The sequence below is a fragment of the Monodelphis domestica genome, chromosome 2 (assembly GCF_027887165.1).
Source record: "Monodelphis domestica isolate mMonDom1 chromosome 2, mMonDom1.pri, whole genome shotgun sequence".
In the NCBI taxonomy this organism is placed as follows: Eukaryota; Metazoa; Chordata; class Mammalia; order Didelphimorphia; family Didelphidae; genus Monodelphis; species Monodelphis domestica.
The window spans coordinates 272,975,832-272,993,410 of record NC_077228.1 but is presented as its reverse complement, the minus strand read 5'-3'; the positions used below and the strand labels follow the sequence as shown (position 1 = coordinate 272,993,410).

Sequence of the window (17,579 nt, the reverse complement as noted above, 5' to 3'; positions counted from 1 at the left end):
GAGGTGAAAGGGAACCACTGGAGTTTCTTGAATAGAGTGAGGGATGACATAGCCAGATATGTGCTTTATGAAGATTATTTTGACAGCTGAGTGGAATCTGGACTAGAGTGAGGAAAGATTTAAGGCAGGGAGATACCGAGCAAATCAGTCCAATGAGTCACTTTATTAAGCATCAATAACACATCAGGCACTGTGCCAAGCACTGAAGACACACAAAAAAGTGTGTGTGTGTGAGGCCAAGACAGCCTTGCCTTCAAGGAGCTTACATTCTATCTGAGGGAGATAGCCATGAAAATAAAGACATACGGGAAGTCTACAGAGTGGGGTGAAATCCATCTCAGGGGGGAAGGCATTACTAACAGGTAGAGGAACTGGGAAAGGCTATCTGCAGAAGGTCAGGTTTGAGCTGAGTCTGAAAGAAAGCCAGGGAAACTTAAGAGGCAGAGGTGAGGAGGAGAGCATCCCAGGTGTGGGAGACAGACAGGACTCAGGCACAGAGACAGAAGAGGAAGCACCACGTATGAGGAAAGCAAGTGGGTAAATTCATTCTATGTAGAACCTAACATTAGGAGTTTGGGCTGGATGGTCTCTAAGCTTCCTTTGAGTTCTAACGTTTTAGGATTTGAAGATCATTAAAAAATTGAAGGCTTGTCTTATGGAAAAGTTATTTCATGAGACAGAAGGCAGAACTAGAATCAATGGGTGGAAGTTTCAGGGAGGAAGATGTTATAAACAGTTGCCAAACTTAGTTTTTTTTTTCCTTCTAAAAAGCAGATTTGACGAGTCATCGCTCTCTTCAATAAACTCCTTGTTCAGTCATTTTTTCAGCTGTGTCCAACTCTCTGTGACCCCATTTGCAGTTTTCTTGGCAAAGATATTGGAGTGGTTTACCATTTCCTTCTCCAGCTCATTTTAGAAATGAGGAAACTGAGGCAAACTGGGTAAAGTAACTTGCTGAGGCTCACACTGCTAATAAGTGTCTGAAGCTGAATTTAAATGAATCTTCTGACTACAGGCAAAGCAATGTATTCACTGTGCTACCAACTGCTCCATAATCTCCAGGGGCTCCCTGTTACCTTTAGGATCAAATGTAAATTCCTTTGGCATTTAAAGCTTTGGTTTCTAACCTTATTACTCATCTAAAACTGCTCTCTCCAACATCATCACTCCATTTTTCTGTCCTTCGTTCCTTCGTTCCTTCCTTTGTTCCTTACTTCCTTTGTTCGTTCGTTTGTTCATTCGTTCCTTCCTTCCTAATTTTGGTGCTGTGTTTCTTCTAAAACCTTCCCTCTTCTAAATCTCTTCATTTCCATCAAAGGTATCACCATTCTTCCAGTCAGTGAGGCCCATAAACTCAGCATTCTTTTGGCTTCTCATTCTCTTACTTCACATTAAATATAAAATTGTTATGCATTCTCTCTCTTTAAAAAAAATTACAAGTGTCTAGACCCTTCCTCCCCTCCCTGCATCACAGGAGGCATTGTCTCATCATACATTATGCCTTTCACATTTCCATTTTTCAGCTCATACTCTGGAAGTGACATTCACAATTTATTCTTCAAGTATTAAATCTGTAGCCGTGTATAATGTTCTTTTGGTTTCTTCAGGAGATGTTCAAACCAACTGGGGGTGAGGCAGAGACAGTATTATGTCTGTGCAGATGACTCACAGATTTGTGTATCTAGCCTCAGTTTCTCCCCCATGCTTCAGTCTCCCATTACCAGTTGCCTATTGGACCCTTCAAACCATATTTTCTGTAGTTTTCTTAAACTCAAACCATCCAAATCAGAACTCATTGTCTTTTCCTTTCGAACTCTCCTTCTTCCAAACTTCCTCATTTCGGTCAAATATACCACCACCCGGATCAGGCATCGCCATTTATAAACTCAGCATTATCTTTGACTTCCCATTCTCCCTCACCCCAAGTATCAGAGGAGATTTCAAACGTTCTCTTTCCACCTCCGCAACGTCTCACATGTCACACCCTTTCCTTCGCTCCCACAGCTACCTCTTGCCTACTTTACTGCAATCCTCTCTGCATTGGTCTCTCTGCCTAGATTCTCCCCACTCTGATCCACTGGACAGTGTTAAGCACAGATCTGACCACGTGATTCCTCTACCCAGTCAACTCTGTTGGCTTCTTATTGCATCTAGGGTCAAATATCAAATTCCTCTGTGGAGTTTTTAGACCCTGGCCCCAACCTGCTTTTCCAGCCTCATTCACACACACACACACACACACACACACACACACACACACACACACACACACACACAATCTCCAGTATCTCTGCACTAGCTGTCCCATCATATGCTTAAAATTCATTCATTTTACATCTGCCTCAGAATCCCATGCTTTCCTTTAAGATTCGGTTCAAGGAGGCAGCTGGGTGGCTCAGTGGATGGAGAGCCAGGTCTAGAGATGGGAGGTCCTGGGTTCAAATATGACCTCAGATACTTCCTAGCTGTGTGACCCTGAGCAAGTCACTTAACCCCCATTGCCTAGTCCTCACTGTTCTTCTACCTTAGAACCAATAAACAGAATTGATTCTAAGACAGAAGGTGAGGATTAAAAAAAAAAAGACTTAGTTCAAGCACTATATTCTTTATAAAGGTTTTCCTGATCCACCCAATGGATCTTGCATTTAACTCATATACATTTGTGCATATTAATTTTCTATGTATGCTATATATCTTTTTACATATTTAAGTAATATATGCTTGTATTAATTTTATATTTATAGCATATATATTTATATATTTTACTTATATATGCATGTGTTAATCATATTTATGCCACATATTTTATATGTATTTAGCCAATATATAGACACATGCATACATCATATATTTAATTAATTACACATTTATTATAATTCTACTTCTTAATATTTAATTATATATTATGTATATAATTCATGTTATGAATTATAAATATATATTTATGTATTTAAGTAATATATACACATGTCAATTATATATTTATAGTGTTTAGATTTTATATGTATTTAATAAATATGTGCATTGATTATATATTTATGTCTTTTATAAATATGCATGCATTAATCTTATATTTATATAGTATATATTTTTCTATGCATTTATCTCCTCCATTAGAATGATGGCTCCTTGTGAGTGGAGGTTCTTTCTTTCTTTGTCCTTGTAGCCCTAGAGCCTCCCACACAGGCTCCTGCCACACAGTAGGTACATTATAATAAGGATTTATTGATTGATAATGGTTGCTTCAGAACCTGGCCCAGCTCTTTCTACCATGTGGGACAGTGAGAAGGATCAGATGCCCTCTCAATCCCCTTTCAGATCTATTATTCAGGCAATGCCCTTTGGCTTCTGTCTTTCTCCTCCTTTTCCTCCTTGCCTTCCTTCTCCTGCTCTCCCTGCAGTGGTAAAAGTAATAGCTACTGTGGAAATGCCAGAGTCATTTAGTCAACTAGCATTTATTTTATCATATTTTATTTTTACATAGCAACATTTTTCGTGGTTGCAAAGAATTAGAAACAAGCCAGATGTCCATTGATTAGGGAATCGTTATACAAATGTGATTGCAATGGAATATTCTTAATTTATAAGAAAATGTGGATATGATGAATACAGACAAGCAGATTTACATGTTCCGATGCAGAGTGAAATAAGCAAAGCCAAGAAAATAATATACACAATAACTACAATAACGAAAACAGTAAGAACAATCACAAATTGATAAAGAGTGAATTCAACTAGCATTGATTAAAGCCTATAGACTAGGGGGTGGCCAGGTAGCACAGTGGCTAGGAGTCCAAAAGACCCAACTTCAAATTTGGTCTCAGATACCTGCTAGCTGTGTGTTTCTTAACCTCTGTTTGCCTTCATTCACTAGAAAAGGAAATGGCAGACCCCTCCGGTATCTCTGCCAAGAAAACCCCAAATAGGGTCACATAGAGTCAAATAGGACTGACATGACTGAACCTCTTGGTCTAAACAGGGAGACAACAGGAACAATTATGGAGACAGAAACCAATATAATGGGAGGTACCCTCAGAGAGAAGGCACTAAGACTGAGGAGAGCTGGGAAAGCCTTCATCCAGAAGGTGGGACTGGAGTTGAGACTTAAAGGAAGGCGGATGTTGGAGATGAGGAGGGAGAGCATTCCAGGCATCGGGGACAGAGTTAGAGAGAGTGGTGTGAGAATATGAGCCAGGACCACTAAATGGCAGTGTATGTGGAAGGAGGTTTTATGTAAAAAGTTGGAAAGGCAAAAGAAGACTAGATGATGAAGGGCTCTGGAGGACAAACAGAGCATTTCATATTTGATCGTGGAGACAATTAGGGAGTTGGTTGAATGAGGGAGAAGGTGGTAGTTTGATCAGACTGGTGTTTTAGGAAAATGTGACTGCTGAGTGGAGGATCTGCCATAGTTAGAGATTCTGTGACTTACCTCACCTAGAGGTAAGGAGATACAGCTAATGTCTGAAGCCAGGACTTCCTGACTCTAAGAACAGCTCTCTGACCATGAGGCAACACTATTTTTCTGCCCTCAGATCATTCAATTAGAGTTGGAAGGAACCACAGAAGCCACTTAGCCCATTCTTCCCCCTATTTTATAGATGAGGAAACTGAAGTGCAAACGCTTGCCCAATGTAACACATCTAAAAAGTGTCTACAGCAGGATGTGAACCCAGGTCCTTTAGATTCCAAATGCAGCACTCTATTCACTAGGAAATGCTTAATATACTTGTATTTTTTTTTCATTTTTTAAATAACCCTTACATTCTGTCTTCATATCACTTCTAAGAATGAAGAAGAAGGGGTTGGGAAATGGAGTTGTGACTTGTCCAGAGTCACATAGCTAAGAAATGTTCAAGGTCACATCTGAATCCAAGTCCTCCCCACTCCAGGACTGGTGCTCTATCCACTGTTATCCTAGCTGCCCTTACACTTGTATTTTTTAAAATTACATTAAACATTTTTTTCATAAAGTTCTATTTTTTTCTCTCTCTTCCTCCTTCTCCTCCTCTTTTCTCCCTCTCTTTCCTTCTCTCTCTCCTCTCTCTTCTTCTTCCTCTCTTCTCCCTCTCTCCTTCTTCTCTCTCTTCTCCCTTTCTTCTCTCTCCTCTTTCTCCCTCTCCTCTCTCTCTTCTCTCTTCCCCTCCCTCTCTCTATTCATCTTCTCTCATCTTTCTCTCCTCTCTTCTTTTCTCTCTTCACCCTATCCTTCTCTCTCCTCTCTCTCTTTCTCTATTCCCCCTCTCCCCTTCCCTATTCCCTCTTCTATTCCCCCTCTCCTCTCTCTTCTCTCTCCTTCTCTCTTCTCTCTCCCCTCTCCTTCACTCTCTCTTCTTCTCTCTCTTCTTTATTTCCCCTCCCTCTCTCCTTCTCTCCCCCTCACCTTTTCTCTTTTTTTCTCCCCCTCCTCTCTTTTTCTCTCTCTCTCCCCTCACCCCCCACTTTCCCCATTGAGGAAGAAAGAAAATCAAAACTTCAGTTACAAACATGTATGGTCAAGTAAAACAAATTCCTGTTTGACTATGTCTAGAAAAATGTCTCAGTCTGCATTCTGAGTCCATTGCCTCTATCAGGCTAAACACTGTATTCCCCATATTTTCCATATGACCACCCCAACTTTACCATCCTCTTGGTCTTCCTGCTTTGGTGGTTCTCCCCTGGAACGCCCTTATCCAGCCCCATCTTATTCCCCCCATCTCCACCAGCTGAAATCTGACACCACTGAAATCCTTCAAAGGCTACTTCTTTCATAAAAGCTATCTCGATCTTCTCAACCAGAAGTGAATGTTCCCCCTTCTGGATGCTCACAACTCTTGGTTTAATAAGCTTGTTTGTTGCTTTGTCAATCTGTCTCATGACCCCGTTTGGGGTTTCCTTAGCAAAGATTCTGGAGTGCTTTGCCATATCCTTCTCCAGCTCATTTTTTACAGATGAGGAAACTAAGGCAAATGGAGTTACATGACTTGCTCAGGGCCACATAGCCAGCAAGTTTCTGAGGCCAGATTTGAACTCAAGTAGTTTGCCATTTTCTTCTCTGGATATTTTTATGGTTGAGGAAACTGAGGCAAATGGTGTTAAGTGACTTGTCTAGGGTCACTTAGGTAATAAATGTCTGAAGCTGGATTTGAACTCAGGAAGACGAATCTTCCCAACTCCTGGCCCTTCACTCTCTCTATTGTATCACCTAGCTATTTTAAATAGATCTATGATTTAATTGGGACCATGAAAAATAAGGGAGTCAAAAAGAAAATCAGTCCCTGCAGAGCAATTTAGAATTTTAGAAAATTGTCTATTGGGCAGCGAGGTGGTTCATTAGATTAGAGTCAGGCCTGGAATTGGGAGGTCCTGGGTTCAGATCTGGTATTAGACACTTCCTAGCTATGTGACCCTGAGCAAGTCACTGAACCCCAATTTCCTAGTCCTTACTGCTCTTCTGCCTTGGAACTGATATCTAGTGCCAATTCTAAAACAGAAGGCAAGGGTTTGGGGAGGAAAAAAAAAAGAAAATTGCCCGGGATTTTGAGAGACTGAGTGACTTTCCCAGAGTCACACAGCCAATATAATAACAGAGGCAGAATTTGAAGCCTAGTTACTGACTCCAAGGCTGCTAGAGAAGCAAGCTGTCATGGCCTCATGCCTAGACTTCTGTAATGGCTGTTAGGTTGGTATCCCTGTTCTAAGTTTCTCTCCACTCCAGTCCGTGAGAACATTGCATCTACTTTCCAGGGCTATTATGTGAGGATAAGATGAGATCATATTTGTAATGTACTTTTGCAAACCTTAGAATTGGCTTTTAATGCTATAATAATAATAATAATTATTATTATTAAAGGCAACTGGTTGATGCAGTGGATGGAACATTGGGTCCGAAGTCAGGAAGATCTGGGTTCAAATCCTTCCTCAGACACTTATTAACTGTGTGACCCTGGGTAAGCCTCTTAACTCCTATTTGCCTCAGTTTCCTTATCTGTAAAATGAAGACATACTGGAGAAGAAAATGGCAAACTTTGCCAAGATAATATCACATGTTCATGGGGTTACATAGAAATGGATATAACTGAACGAAAATGTTGTTGTTATTATTATTATTTTGGTATTCAAAGCCCTGTATAACATATCTTATTCATTCTCGTGTGATCCAGTGACCTTAGCTTCTTCTTTTTTTTAAAACCCTTATCTTCTGTCTTAGAATTGAAACTAAGTACCAGCTCCAAAGTAGAAGAGCAGTCAGGGTTAGGCAACTGAGGTGACTTGTCCAGGGTCACACAGCCAGGATGTGTCTGAGGTCAGATTTGAACCCAGGTCTGGCTCTCTGTCCACTAAGTCACCTAACTTCCCCCTGACCTTAAATTAGCTTCTTTGCTGTTTCTCACATCAGAAACTCCGAATTCTGAGCATTTTCACTGGTTCTCTCTCCTGCCTGGCAGCCTTTTCCTCCTCATCTCTGTTTCCCAGCTTCCCTGGCTTCCTTCAGATCTCATCTTCCTCAAGAAGCCTTTTCCAGTCCCCTTAAATGCTAGCTAGTGCCTCTGTCGATTATCTCCCAATTCTCTTGTATATAATTTGTTTGTTTGTAGTTCTTTGTGGAGATTTTGGATTGTGAGTTCATTGGGATGTGAGCTTAAGGAAAATTGCTTTTCTTTGTACACTATTCCCATCATCACTATTTATGAGGAGGAAGACTAGAATCTATGGTGTTGTAGAAAAAAAAATACTAGATGGAGAGCCAGGAAAGACACGAGTTCAAATCCCACTTTTGACATTTACTAGCTATGTGATTTTGCCACCCTGAGCCTCAGATTCCTCACCTGGAAGATGAAGACAATGCTACCTCTGATACTTTTCTTGGAGGGTTGTTGGGAAGGTCAGATCAGAGGATGCACATAAAGCATTTTAGAAACTTTATCAGCCAGGTCAGCTACCCAACTACTTTCTAAAGAGGAAAGGACAGGAGAAGAAATAAATAGGTTGTCTCTAACAAAAAGGAAATTTCTTTCCTTCTCTTTAGAATCCTTTTCCTTTCTTCCCTTATCTGGTTCCTTGGCTTCTTTAGTAAAAATAATTAACAACAACAACAAAACCCAAATGGGGTAGCTAGGTGGCCCAATGGATAGAGTGTCAGGCATGGGAGGTCCTGGGTTCAAATCTTCAGATACATTCAATTTGTGAGATCCTGGGCAAGTCACTTAACCTCCACTGCCCAGCTCTTACCCTTCTATCTTAGAGTTGTTACTAAGACAGAAAGTAAGGGTTGAAAACAAAATTTAGAATGCTTTATCTCTCCCCACTTTGTGACAGGTCTAATCTACCAGTGTTTCAGCACAACATGGCTTAAGCCCTCCTTTCCTCCTAGGACTTCTATTCTTTTTTCCCCTAAAAGGAAAAAACCCATCCTAAGTAAGCTTGGTCCTAGAGTCCCAGGCAAAACTTCCTGGTTACTTGGGGGAGGGGGTAAAAAAACTGCCATATAAAGCTAGAGCTTCCTTTGAGCTGGTAGATTTATGAAGACCACTTGACTCGGTATACCCTTCATCATATCCTGCTCTCATGACTAAATGTTTTTCCATATGGAGATGAAAGGGACCTCTTATAGAGAAGTTAAGTGCCACCATTTCCTTGTCACATACCCTTGCTGAGTTAGGGCAAAGCAAACATTGAACGTTAACTGTTCAATGACTTTTGAGCACCTCATTTTATCCCAACATCAAATCTGAACTAAGAGAGGACTAGCATTAGAACTACTCTCAATGGGCATCGGGTGGCATAGTGGATAGAGCTCCACCCCTGGAGTTGGGAGGACCTGGGTTCAAATCTGATCTCAGATATTTCCTAGCTGTGTGACCCTGGGCAAGTCACTTAACCTCATCTGCCTTCCCCATATCACTCTTCTATCTTACAATCAATAATTTAGTCTTGATTCTAAGACAGAAGGTAAGAATTTAAGAGAAAAATACATAGCTGATAAAAAGAAGTGATCAGAAAGGCTCATGGGATTTTAGATTTAGACCTGGAAGGGATCTCTGAGGTCAACACCCTAATTTTACAAATGAGGAAAGCACAAACCTTAAACACTTGCTGGCTGTGTGATTCCGGGAAAATTATTTAACTTTTCTGTGCCTTATTTTCTTCATCTGTAAAGTGAGAGGGTTAGATAGCCTCTAAGGTCCTTTCCAGCTCTAGAACTCTGATCTAATCCTGTTACTAAGTGAACTCTTGCTTTGTTAATGTCTCTTATATATGTATATACATGGGTATCATCACATGACTTGCCCAAGGTTACCTAGAGAAACCAAAACCATTTAGAGTTCGCAGTTTTAATTGGCGATTGAATTCCTGATTTTATTTGAAAGTCTATGGTGCTCTGTAAATGGGAGTTAAATTGTTGCAATTGGGATTACATTTACAAGGAAAATAATTTTTAAAGAAAAGAAATGCCCCAGGTCAGAGACAGTCCCAGTTGCCTAAATGCCACAGTTGGACTGGTTCGGCATGGAACCCCCTGGCTCCCAAATACCTGCCCCACCAAGTGCCGGAAATTTGAGTCACTACCATTCATTCCTTTGGGGAAAGGGCCTCCCCTGCTAGCTTCTCTTAAAATGCAAACACTGGGGCCAACGTTAACCCTTTAATAACTACGATAATTGATATTTAGCCTTGTAAAAACACTTGACATATATTATCTCCTTTGAGCCACCCAACCAGCCAGTAACATATTATTATCCTCATTTTACAGATATGGAAACAAGTTAAGTAACTTTCCTGGATCACACTGTTAATATGTGACAGAGGGGGGAATCTGGACGAAGACCTTTCTAATTTCCAGTCCAGCTCTCAATTATCTTACCATGTAATTTGGGCTTTAAAAGCAAGGAAGGCAAGAACCCAAGCATCTGTTAAACCCCTACTATGTGCCAGGCACTGTGCTAAGTGCTTTACAGATATTTTCATTTGATCATCACAATAACCTGGGAGGTAGATGCTATTCTTCTTCTTCTTCCCATTTTACAGTTGAGGAAACTGAGGGAGAAAGAAGTTAAGTGACTTGACTAGGGCCACACAGATAGGAGGTCTGAAGTGGGATTTGAAATCAAATCTTCCTAATTCCAGGTCCACTGTTCCATCCACTGTGCCACCTTTAGTGTTCATGTGAGCTCTGTTCACATCAGCTCTGTTTGAAAATAGCTTGGGGACTAAGAGAGCTGAGAGACAGCTAGGTAGCACAGTAGACAGAGTGTCAGGCCTGGAGTCAGGAATACCTGAATCCAAATCCAACCTTTGACACTTACTGGCTGTGTGACTCTTGGCAACTCACTTAACTGTTTTCCTCAGTTTCCTCATCTATAAAATGAGCTGGAGAAGGACATAGCAAACTACTCCAGTATCTCTATCAAGAAAACCCCCAAAAGAGTCAGTAAAGAATCTGGCAAAGAGTTGGGCAGTCACTGAAATGACTTAATGGACTGAGGATCTAGAAAGAGATGATTCTAGAGCCTTGATCAGCCTTCATCTCTAGCTCCTAGCTTCCTTTAATGTTCTTCTCAAGCACCACTTTTCTAGTGAATCTTTCCAGATCCCTCTACTTTTTCTTCCCTCTTCAAAAAAGAAAATAAAAAGGTTGCCTTATATTTGCTTTGAATATATTTTATACACGTGATGGAACAGATCGAAAACTAGCCTCAAAACCAGGAGGACCATGGTTCCTTCCTCTGACACCTCCTGGCTCTGTGACCTGGGACAAATAACTTAACCTCTCATCATCCCCAGCAATTCCTTTTATTTTTTAAAACCTTACCTTCCATCTTAGAATCAATGTTGTGTATTGGCAGAAGAGCAGTAAGGGCTAGGCAATGGGGGTTAAGTGACTTGCCCAGGGTCACACAGCTGGGAAGTATCTGAGGACAGATTAGAACTCAGGACTTTCTGTCTCTGAGCCTTGCTCTCAATCAACTGAAGCATCTAGCTTTTCCTGATGATTGATTTTTTGAAGAAATCATGTCTTTTTAAGGGTATTTTAAGTGTCTAGAGACCAGCCATCTGGGAGCAGGGAAACGGTGGCCATCAGGATGAAGAAAAGATGACAAAAGGAAAAGGGAAGAGGTCAGTGACCTCTTAGGGGTCAGTCCTCCTTGGAACTGTCTGTCACCTATCCAATCACCTGAGCCCCTCTTCCCTTTCCATCCCCTTACCTCATCAGGTACCATGACCAAGGGATACTTGTCCTCAGACAGGAAGTTGAAGAGGCACCAGAGTCGGAAAGCATCCTGATTGGACAATGTGCTTTTCCCGTTTCGGTTGGGCTGATAGTTCTTCTTAGCCGTCAGAGTCCAGCACAACTCATCAAAGTGCTCCTTGACAAAAGCCCCTTCTTCCACCTGGGATCAGAGCCAAGACATCAGCCCAGTCTTAGGAGGGCAACGGTTTACTGGACTCCCATCATGAGCCCCAACTTGGTCTCAACTTGATTTACCCTGCCAAGCCTTTAGGATATCAGAATTGCAGATTTAGACTCACCTGAGCTGATGGAATCAGCCAAGAAGTCCCATCCCAGCCAAGGGGAGACTAGGGGAGTGTGGGGAAGGCAAAGCTCAGGGGAACTTGGGAAGTGGAGGGAAGAAGATGTAGCTAAAACTGGACAGGAAGAAGAGGTAACTGGAGTCATCTTGGTAAAGATGAATATGTAGCCATCAGAAGGAGCCAGCTTTGGGGGGAGGAGGTTGGGAGAACTAACGACTAAACGACTAAACAAACCACCAAAGGATTCTAGTCATGAGGAAAGTTAGGAATGTCAATTTGGCAGCCCAGTGTGATGGAGGATGAAGAAGGTGGATAGAAACGTCAAGGGAACTGGAGGGTGGGAGGCTTGGGGGAGTTTGGATGGCTTTAGGAGGTTGCAGTCTGGAATGGGGATTGGACAAGGAGAATGTGAGTGAGGGTTGGAAGCAGATGGAGGTTGCAGCTTGGTGAGGAGAGGTTCAAAGATGGTTAAGAGAAGTGTGTGTGAGGGTAGGGGTATGGCCAGGGTTCTCACCTTGTCCAGGATGTATTTGTTGAGATAGGGCATGTAACCCTGGCTGGAGACTGGGCCATCGTCATCATCCCGAAAGTGCTCCTCCAGGGCCACGGGGTCATGGGGGATGTGCAGCACCGTGTACAAGTTGTGGGACAAGACCTGGGAAAAGGGTCATCGTTTAAATCTTCCAGTTCCCAAAGGAAACTTTACCAAAGGTTCTTGTCCATCGTCCACAAGACTGTCGCACCTTTTACGCTTAGGAAGATCACAGGATTCTAGGGTGAATGGTTGAAGGGACCTAATTCTGGTCCTCAACCCCCCCCCCCCAATGCAACAGAGCCCCCAGACTTAGCCTGGCTTCTCTCCAATGCTCATTGTTTCCCCAGCAGTATTTCCACACCCAGGTGTGTCTGGACTGGAATTCTGCCTGCAAGGACTGTCAAGTTGGAGCACCTCCAGAAAGACCTAAAGATGAAGATTAGGTCCAGGGGAGAGTATTTCAAATGGTCAAAGGGGTAGGCTTGGGGGAATGGCCCTTTGAGAGGCGGTGGGAGAAGCGATGGTCGGGGAACCTGGAGACACGAATCAGCCACTAGTTAGTCCAAGCATTGCTGTTACATGACCATGGGCCATCACATCCCCATTCTGGTACTGCCATTGGGTGACTAGGTAAGTCAAGTCATTTCCTCTTTCTAGGACCACCATTGTGTGACCTTGCATGAATCACCTCCCTTCTCTCATTTAGCTATTGTGTGACGCTGGGCAAGCCACTTCCTCTTTGGTTCCCCCTATGAAGAACGTAGATGTTGGACTAAATGATCCCTGTGACTTCGCATCCATAGAAAGCCTGTTTGGATAAAAGCACATTATGTGCCTTCACACTTAACACAAAGGTAGAGAAGGGAATTCAAATCTGACCTCAGATACTTATTGACTACCTGTGCAGTTCCTACCTGGACAAGTCGCTTAACTCTGTTTCCCTCCGTTTCTTATCTGTAAAATGAGATGGAGAGGGAAATGGCAGACCACTTCAGGATCTTTGCCAAGAAAACCTCACATGAGGTTAGGAACAGTCAGACATGACTGAAACGACTAAACAAACCACCATCCTGGGGGCAGCGAGGTGGCGCAGACGATAGATGATGCTGAGCCTGGCATCAGGAAGACTGAGTTCAAACATGACCTCAGACACTTACTAGCTGTGTGCCCCCGGGCAAATCACTTCACTCTTTTGGCCTCAGTTTCCTCATCTGTAAAATGAGCTGGAGAAGGAAATGGCCAACCACTCCAGTATCCTCTGCCAAGAAAATCCCAACCAAATGGGGTCATGAAGAGTTGGACACAAATGAACAACAACAAACAGGGAAAGGATAGGGTGTGGACGTGTGTTTTCATAGGTATTGGGAACTCCTGGGAGGGTTAACTAAGGCTAACAAAGGAAGGAAGCTCACACCTTCTCTATAGTCTCTAAGTCTCTAAGTCTCAGAGTGAGAGGGTAAATAATTTGCCCAGGGTCATTTGACCCATTTATGGCAGAAGAACCCAAGTCTCCTTAGCTTTTAGAGGCCAACTCTCTTTCCACTAATCTATGCTTGTGCTTCTCAGAACAAAGACAGCACTGTAAGAACTTGCACTTCTTAGCATATTGCTCTGTTAAATTATTTTCCAGATATCTCATGTTTGTACATGTGCCCTAAATGACTTAACCGCTCTGGGCATTCATTTCATCATTTATAAAATAAAGGGGTTGGGAGTTTGTTGTTGACTTGCTGTTGGGTCGTTTTTGTCCTGTCCAACTCTTTGTGACCCCACTTGGGGTTTTCTCGGCAAAGATACTGGAGTGGTTTGCCATTTCCTTCTCTAGCTCATTTGACAGGTTAGGAAACTGAGGCCAACAGGATTAAGTGACTTACCCAGGGTCACAAAGATTGTGTCTGGGGTTAAATTTGAATTCAGGAAGAGGATTTGGAGTAGATGTTCTCAGAGGTTCCCTCTAACTGACTGGGGAAGAAATTGGGCAGGCTAGTTAGTCTTTCTTGGCCTCAGTTTCCTCCCCTGTAAAATGAAGAGAACATACATGTTCTAAGAAGGTTCTTCCAGCATTAAAAACTATGGTCCTATGACATCCTATGTTGTATGATTTTTTAAAAAATGCTTGATGTTTTTAATTTTGAAATCACAAACATGAAATAAAATGAACATTTAATATACACCTTAAAATAGAGAAAGAATATTGTACAGGAAACAAGTTCTACCATGCAGAGCTTGACTTTCTTATGTCATATGATTCTAAAAGCCCAAGAAGAGATCAGATCAAAGTTTATAAAATCATGACGGGAATGGGCAGGAGAAACATTGGCTCACTTGAGAAATCCTGGCCCTACTAGAACAAGGGGGCCCCTTGAAGCTTAAGAGGCAAATATTTCTGGTAAATAAGGGTAAGCGCTGCTTTTCTGTACTCAAAGTCAGGCGTTCAGCTTTTCAGAGCCAACAGCCGAGGTTTCATTTATTCACTGCCATGGAAGTGGGTACAGGGAGGCGTGACAAAGTATTTTCCAGAGGAATGTGCCCCCAAGCTCTGCTCCCCCCTACCAGCTAATAACAACTGATCTTTATCATTTCTGGAAGCATTTTCCCTCACCTTACTTCAGTCTCCCAATCATCCTGTTGAGGTAGGTGCTAAAATTGCCTGATGACTATCAGAGAGGTTGAATAACTTGCCCTGTCACAAAGCTAGTAAGTGGGAGAGGTAGCATTTAAGTCTCTGAGCCTCTAAATTAGGGCTTCTTAAATTTTTTTGTATCATGGATTCCTTTTGGCAATCTGATGAAGTCTGTGTGGGTCCCTTCTCAGAGAGGGAGCTAAGTGGTGCAGTGAAGAGAGTGCCAGACCTTCAGTTGGGAAGATTCAACTGTATGACCCTGGACAAGTCACCTCATCCAGTTTGCCTTGGTTTCATCTGTAAAATGAGCTGGAGAAGGAAATGACAGACATTCCTGTATCTTTGCCAAGAAAACCCCACATGGGCTTATGAAGAGTTGGGTATGACTGAACAACAACAACAGCCTTTCTCAGAATAAATTTTTAAGAAAATTCATAATTGGTGGCTTAGTAGTTTGAGAGCCAGGTCTGGGGACAGGAGGTCTTGGATTCAAACCTGACCTCAGACACTTTCTAGCCATGTGACCCTGGGCAAGTCACTTACCTACATTTTCCTATCCTTTACCTTTCAGTCTTACAGTTGATACTTCAGAGAGAAGATAAAGGATAAACTTTTTTTTTTCAGTTAGAGGTTAATGAAAATTAAATTATAATTTTTTTTCCTGTCCAAACTCATGCCCCAATCTATCCATGGACCTTTTGGGAACCTGTGGAGCCCATGTGAAGAAGCCCTGATCTAAGATCAGTGCTCTATCTACTCCACTCCATGTTGCAGACAGAAGATTAGGGGCAGTGAGTGCCAAGGGACAGAGTCCCCCCTCTTCCACCTGCTCACATGAGTTTTGTTCTATAGCCTTGATCACTATGGCATCCTCACTTCAAGTTGTGGTGTGTATCTCATAGATCTCCATGTTTGATCTAGGAGTTATTATATTGAATGAGGTCAAGAAAAATCCAGGAAAATCCATGAATGACATGTAGAAAACATCACTAAAAGGTGATTTGAAATTGGAAAATGAGAGGATGCCCCCCATTGGGGAATGACTGAACAAATTGTGGTATCTGTTGGTGATGGAATACTATTGTGCTCAAAGGAATAATAAAGTGGAGGAATTCCATGGGAACTGGAACAACCTCCAGGAAGTGATTCAGAGCGAAAGGAGCAGAACCAGGAGAACATTGTACACAGAGACTGATACACTGTGGCACAATCGAATGTAATGGACTTCTCCATTAGTGGCAGTGCAGTGATCCAGAACTATTATGAGGAACTTATGAGAAAGAACACTATCCACATCCAGAGGAAGAACTGTGGGAGCAGAAACACCAAATAAAAACAACTGCTTGATCACATGGGTCAATGGGCATATGACTGGGGATGTAGACTCTAAATGAACATCTCAGTGCAAACACCAACAACATGGAAATAGGTTTTCTGGGAAAAGAGAGGGACTTCTAGGGGGAAGCTGGGTGATGTGACCAGATAGAGTGCCAGGACTGGGGTCAGGAAGACTCATCTTCTTCAGTTCAAATCTGGCCTTAGACACTTATTAGCTGTGTGACTCTGGGCAAGTCACTACACCATGTTTGCCTCAGTTTCTTCACTGTAAAATGAGCTAAGAAGGAAATGGCCAACCACTCCAATATCTCTGCCAAGAAAACTCCAAATGCGGTCGTGAAGAGTCAGACATGACTGAAAAAAAAGATTGAACAGTGACTGAAAATAATTGTGCCTCCCTTCTTCACAGGATGTCACTCCATGTGATCATTCTTGAGCTGCCTCAGGTTTGGGCATGTGTGTTACATTCCTTCAGGACAAGGCTCCAGCTTCCTTTTTCCTTAAGTACCATACTCGGAGCACAGGAAGGCATCATAAATGCTCCAGACAGACTTTCTCAGGTCTCGCTCAAAGCCCTCCTGCTGTCAGTTTAAGTCTCGGTCTTTTTGTTTATGCTATGTAGAAAGAGAGAGCTAGTTGTGTGACTTTGAATAAGTAGCAGATTGAAGCAGATCATTTTCTACTTTATTTTTTTCCTGTTTTTTTTCTTCTACACTATGACCAATGGGAAAATTTGTTTTGTGGGATAAGTCCATGTATAACCAATACTGAATTGCTCATGTCAGGGAGTGGGGAGGAGACAGAGGGATGGAGAGAATTTGGAACTCAAAATGTTGGAAACTGACAGCTGGGGAGCTCAGTGGATGGAGGCCAGACCTAGAGACAATCTGGGAAAGACTCCAGTATTTTCTACAAGAAAACCCCAAATGGGGCCATGAAGAGTTGCACTTGACTGAAAAATGACAACATTTGGATCATTTTTATGGAAGATCATGGGTTCAAATCTGGTCTCAGACATTTCCTAGCTTTGTGACCCTGGGCAAGTCACTTACCCCCATTGCCTTGCTCTTACTGCTCTTCTGCCTTAGAACCAATATCCAGTATTGTTTCTAAGACAGACAGTAAGGGTTAAAAATATCTATATATTCATAATTGATGGAAATTCTAAATTTCAGTTGGACATGGGGCAGCTAGGTAGCACAGTGAGCAAAGTGTCAGGCCTGAAGTTGAAGAACTTGGGTTCAAATCTGACCTCAGATACTTTCTGGCTAGGTGACCCTAGGCAAGTCACTTAACCCCCATTGCCTAGATCTGTGGTGGCGAACCTATGGCATGTGTGTCAGAGGAGGTACTCAGAGCCCTCTCTGTGGGCATGTCTGCCATCACCCCAGCATAGAGTTCACTGGAGTTTGTTACTAGAAAGCCAGAGGGATTCTGAGATACTCCCCTTCCTCTCAACTGAGGGCATTTTTCTCACTATCACCTGCCCCTCTAAAAGGTTCGCCATCACTGTTCTAGACCTTATCCTTCCTCTGCCTTGGAACCAACACACAGTATTGATTCCATGAC

The 17,579-nt window shown here is 42.4% G+C and overlaps 1 protein-coding gene across 1 annotated transcript in view; it reads right to left on the bottom strand.

Annotated features, from left to right (window-relative positions):
- Positions 1–17,579, bottom strand: part of DEF6 (DEF6 guanine nucleotide exchange factor) — a 51,302-nt gene that overhangs the window by 23,577 nt on the left and 10,146 nt on the right. Inside the window, exons 2-3 of the mRNA XM_001378389.4 lie at positions 12,029–12,169; positions 11,187–11,372 (exon numbers count right to left, since the gene is read on the bottom strand). Of these exons, the coding sequence (XP_001378426.2) occupies positions 11,187–11,372; positions 12,029–12,169 (327 nt within the window). The remainder of the gene's footprint in view (positions 1–11,186; positions 11,373–12,028; positions 12,170–17,579) is intronic.